This window comes from Tupaia chinensis, unplaced genomic scaffold (assembly GCF_000334495.1).
Source record: "Tupaia chinensis unplaced genomic scaffold, TupChi_1.0 Scaffold139935_1, whole genome shotgun sequence".
Lineage (NCBI taxonomy): Eukaryota > Metazoa > Chordata > Mammalia > Scandentia > Tupaiidae > Tupaia > Tupaia belangeri.
This window is the reverse complement of record NW_006199814.1, coordinates 1,824,027-1,829,717: the sequence shown is the minus strand read 5'-3', so window position 1 is coordinate 1,829,717 and position 5,691 is coordinate 1,824,027. Positions and strand designations below refer to the sequence as shown.

The 5,691-nt window shown below is 38.9% G+C and overlaps 1 protein-coding gene across 1 annotated transcript in view; it reads left to right on the top strand.

Moving 5' to 3' along the window:
• The window catches only part of TES (testin LIM domain protein), a 26,971-nt gene extending 21,661 nt beyond the window's left edge, over positions 1-5,310 (top strand). Inside the window, exons 5-7 of the mRNA XM_006162382.3 lie at positions 62-277; positions 665-823; positions 4,712-5,310. Of these exons, the coding sequence (XP_006162444.1) occupies positions 62-277; positions 665-823; positions 4,712-4,900 (564 nt within the window). The 3' untranslated portion in view covers positions 4,901-5,310. The remainder of the gene's footprint in view (positions 1-61; positions 278-664; positions 824-4,711) is intronic.
• The last annotated feature ends 381 nt before the right edge of the window (positions 5,311-5,691 follow it).

Genomic DNA, 5,691 nt, shown 5'->3' with positions numbered 1-5,691 from the left:
ACCAGTGATACAAAATACCAATCTTAGGGTGACTGGACTGTGTTGCTGGCTTTCCTTTTAGTCCTGTTACTGCTGCAAGCTGAGTATGAAGGAGGGCGATCCAGCCATCTATGCCGAAAGGGCTGGCTATGACAAACTGTGGCACCCAGCTTGCTTCGTCTGCAACACCTGCCACGAACTCCTGGTCGACATGATCTATTTCTGGAAGAATGGGAAGCTGTACTGTGGCAGACATTACTGTGACAGTGAGAAACCCCGGTGTGCTGGCTGTGATGAGGTATGACCTCTGGGACTCCTGAACGCAGACTCCCTCTTGCACGCCCATGTGGTCCCTTTGTGCAGAACGTTGCAGGAATTAAACCTCAGTTGCTTTCTTTATGACCAAAGGAATTTAATGAAAGAAACTTTTGATTTCATTCATTCTGAGTATCCATATTAATTGTTAACTAGTAAAAAAACTGTCAAGGAACATGAAAGATTAATTTGGACTAAACTAAATGAACCTAAGTTCAAGCTTTAGATTATCACTTTTTAACTTCAGCCCCCAAGAAAATATGTTAATATACGTGTAGATCTAACTCCCTTATTGTCTGAAGAACCTAGCTTTGTCATCTGTGGCAAAGAGGAAAATATGTGACTCATCCTACTTTTATCCATGTCCCAGCTGATATTTAGCAACGAGTATACCCAGGCGGAAAACCAGAATTGGCATCTGAAGCATTTCTGCTGCTTTGACTGTGACAGCATCCTGGCTGGGGAGATATACGTGATGGTGGATGACAAGCCCGTGTGCAAGCCATGCTATGTGAAGAATCACGCTGTGGTGAGGGGCGTTCTGAGGATGTGGTTGTCTGCTTTACAACTGAAGTTTATGCCTCTCTTTAAGACTATTACAAATGGGAAATGGAAAGCACTCCTGTTCAGTAGAAAACATGTGATTCCTACCATTAGGCTGTTAAAATCGAGACAGTTCAAAGACAGTACATACATTGATTATGAGCCAGTCCAAGATTTTTACCTGTGTAGTTTACATTATAGATTATAAGTGCTGCTTGTAATAGAATCCTCACTAAGAAAAATTCTTAATAACAATGAGACTGAATTATGAACACAGATCAGACTCGATTTCAAAACGGTTTGGTGGTTAAGGCAGTTGGATTATATGTGACTGACCTCGCAGTCACAATAGGTGCCTATGTATGCCTAAAATCCTGAAAGGAGAAAGAAATAGAGGATGAGAGATTGCAGCCTGATTATCCTCCATGGAAGGGGAGTGCTTTCTCCCTACCCCGACCCCTCACTGTTTCTCGAGCAAGCACCTACACCCAATGGCAAATTTTAAAAAATTATTATTACTATTTTAGTAATAATAATGAGATGTATCCAGTTCCATAAGTACAGATCAAACTCCATTTCAAAAGGTTTCTAGGGACTGTTCATATTCCTTAGCTCTATTTGAACATGTGTGGTTTTATCTATGTTACCAGACCACCCACGGGGATAATGTTTGCTCCTGGAGACTGTGCAGTGCCTGTTTCTTAAACCTTTACTAAATTGATTCAGTTTAACAAAAGTCCTGCATCTGTAGATTTATTTGTGAGGTCTAAACATTCAAGTACTTACTGTGAGAATGTATTTTTAATTCTATCTAATGGAGATAGAGAGTAAAAAGTTGATCGTGTATGATAAGGAGTATAAGCCAGGACTTTCAGGATAGGTTTTCACAATTTTTTTTTAAGAATTATTTCATTTTACATGATTTATTAATTTATGTATGTATTTTAATTTGACCAGAGCCGGACAGAGAGAGAGAAAGTGAAAAAGCAAGCCACCAGGTCCAGGAGTTGAGCTACGGTCAGCCATGTGGGAGTCCAACGCCCTTAACTACCATGCCACCTGCCATCCCCCACAAAATTCTCTATATGTAGGAAGACATACTGATTAAAGTTTTCAACTCCAAACAGGGTATTTATGAGAAAAGGAAATTAACCTAGAAAGAACATGGCAAATGCATCTAGTTGGTCGACACTGGAACTCACGCCACCCCCTTCAGAGTTCATATCTGTGAGATTTCACAGGGCCCGCCTACCAGTGTTATCAGCTATTTCACATCTTAAATACAAATAAATGAGCAAGAGGGATCGAAGGAAAAAAGAACTCTTTGAAATCGTAGGTAGAGGCGTGAGAACATAGGAAAATCGAATGCCAGCAGAAGGTGGTAAAGCAAATCTTTTCTTCAAGGTTCCGCAGTCCACAGAGCCTGATTGCAGCCTGGGAAGCTTTTAGATTCTTTAGTAATTAGGGATTGGTAGAGCTTACCTGGGATTCCATGTCAGACTTTGGGATGAATGGTAATCAAATTAGTAATAAAGCTAAATTTTATGAAACCACAAACCCTAAATTCTCTGTATCTTTCATGGGTTACTGGTTTTTAAAAATACATCTAAATAATTTCCTTAATTTCACATGTAATTGAATACTAGTTCTCTTCTTTTTGTAAATTTCAAATGAAAATATGTGTTTTACATAATTAGAAAAAGAGGTACAAATAGTATTCAGCACTGATAAAGGGAAAGGTAGATCTGTCTACAAGCAATGAAATAAAACATTGAGTGTGAAATGCTTCTGTTAGGCACAGACAAGTTTGAAAATACTGGAAGATTAATATATAATGTAGAAAACTACAAAACAAAATTCTAAATAATTTATAAATCTATAAACAGTAAATACTGGGTCATTGGAAAAGTCATGATGTATTTTTCTATACGAAAATGCATCATGACTTTTCTACTGACCCAATATATACAAAAAAGCAATTGATTGCGAGGTGCATTATAACTAGGAGTACACTTATATTAGAACATTGATTTTTGTTGTGTTCAGGAATAGTGTATTGATCGTGCAGACCAATTGTCTTCCTTGTTTTTCAGGGAAGTCTAGATTGATAAAAAGTTGTATAATAGATTACAGGGCCATAATCTCTAATTAGAAGCAATACAGCTCTAAAAACTGTGGAAAGTATATTGCAGATCAGAAATGAATGTATGTAACAAGGCCCCCCTTCAATGCTTACACCAGTTTGCCCTCTGAGTACCAACCCTCTTGTAAAGTCTTCTCAAATAAGGAAACTCTGGCTGAATGACCCTCCTCAGCCCACGCAGCCTCACCTGCACCTCTCAGTAATTCCTGCAGTCACATTAAGAGACTGACTGTTTGGGACCAGCAGTTAGCGTAATGGCTATGTCGCTGGACTCCCATGTAGTCATTTGCGGTTCAAGTCCCAGATCCAGCGGCTTAAACTCACGCCAGGCACGTGTGTGTGCGTGCCCAAGATCCCAAGAGGAGAATGGAGGAGAAGGGATTGCGGCGTGGCCATCCTCCCTGGGGGGTGACTTCTCGTTTTCTGTCTCTCTGTCTGTCTCTGTCTGTCTGGCAAGCGCATGCGCCCTATAGCAAAAACCTCTCCAAAAATAAAAAGAGAGACTAAGAGTGTTTCAAATTAGTCACCATCTTCTTTTGGATTATCTTGTTGGCTTCCTCACTTGTTATAAAATATTTTAAACTTGGGACCAGCAGTTAGCGTAATGGCTATGTCGCTGGACTCCCATGTAGTCATTTGCGGTTCAAGTCCCAGATCCAGCGGCTTAAACTCACGCCAGGCACGTGTGTGTGCGTGCCCAAGATCCCAAGAGGAGAATGGAGGAGAAGGGATTGCGGCGTGGCCATCCCCCCTGGGGGGTGATTTCTCGCTTTCTGTCTCTCTGTCTCTCTCTGTCTTTCTGGCGAGCACATGCGCCCTATAGCGAAAACCTCTCAAAAAAAAAATTTTTTTTAAACTAAAGATGTAGAATCACATTCATTCAGAACATGTAAAACAAGAAAGCATATAGAATTTTCAGTGTTACAGAGGTCTCAACTGGTTAGTTTTCTGTATTCTACAGTAATATGGGAGGTTATTCATTTATTCTCTCCATATACATGTTTGGTTAAGAAAATTGCGTGTTAAGATGTGTGCGTGTTTGTGGATGTACATATGTATGTTTATATCATGTATATATTGGTGCACAATGTAGACTGATACAGGGACTGTATTAATGATCCATAATATTATATTACACATAAATTATGACTGATCTTAAAACAGAAGCCAATTAACTACAAATTATATTCCTAGTTCAAATTCATTACTCTCAAACAACTGTCAGTATTTTTAATTGAGTCCTTAATTAATTTGAACATGATTTTAACTTATTACAGTCTAGAAATTAGTAATGTTAATAATATCATGTGTCATAGGTAAGACTGGTAAAATTACCATCTCAAAGCTTTAATAAGAGAGGAAAAGCATCCTATAAACTTCTTGATAATTACTAATCTCCAGTGTAATAGAATACACTGGAACCAAATATTCTACTCTGCTATCCAGACTTTCTGCCATAAGAACCATGGGGAGATATATACCTATATCTATCTATCTATATATATATCAAATCCCCTCACCTCACCTATTATTTCTCACACTGCTCAGCATATAGACACCCATTAACAGTTGTTGGCTAAAAAGGTTATTATTTATGCATTTATCTTCATTTTTGAGGTTGCCATTCTCAGTTTTACTTTATCACCTAAAGGAACACGGTCAGTCTGTTCTGAGATGAAAATGGCGTCATCACCGTTTGCTCTCTCATCTCTTCTCTTTATTACTAAACAGGTGTGTCAAGGATGCCACAATGCCATCGATCCGGAAGTGCAGAGGGTGACCTATAACAACTTCAGCTGGCACGCGACCACAGAGTGCTTTCTGTGCTCCTGCTGCAGCAAGTGTCTCATCGGGCAGAAGTTCATGCCAGTAGAAGGGATGGTCTTCTGTTCGGTGGAGTGTAAGAAGATGATGTCCTAGGAGAACACCAAGCAGTACCGAGCCGTCTGCATTTCGACTGTCAGATACAATTTGAAAAAAAAAAAAAAATTAAATTAAAAAAAAAAGGAACCATAAGGAAACAAGGAGATTTTGTTCAATATCTTTGTTGCTTTTCCTTATCAATATTTTTTTTTTTTCTCTCAACTTTGAAAACCGACTTGCAACATTTAATCTTAAAAACGGTAGGGCATTTTGTCTTCCCTTAGCTTTCCAAATATGAAATCTTTGAGTCGGATGCTTGGGTTTAATTAACTTCATGTCTTTACCACCTTGTGCCAAACACAGTAGATATAAAACACTTAGAAGTCAGTGTACTGAATGAAAAGATGAGCATTTCTAGTTCTGTGCTCTTCTTTTCCCTCATGTGTAAAATGGACAGGAAATTAAATTTGCCCTGCTGCCGAGGCTCCGCATTTCTTGCCTCTTGCTATTCCCTGAGCTTTGTAATTGCGCACAGTGAATCCTTTCTGGCAGAGAAAGTAGGAAGGCAGCGTGGCGTGTAGAACCGCTGCTTTCATGCCTGTGTATCTGCTATTTCTTGATTTGGGCAGAAGCAGAATTTCCTTTATTGTGTTTCTCTATTTTTTTTTTTTTTATTTACTCTCTACCTCTCAGTATTCTTTGTAATCTGGTAACCTCCATCTGTGGCCTTGAATATTCTCTTATCACATGTGACTTAACAATATCCACATTTTTACTTCTATAGATGATTTTTGGCTTGGACATAAAAACCAGGTCACTCCTTTATATTGTTTTCAATCCAAAGAACA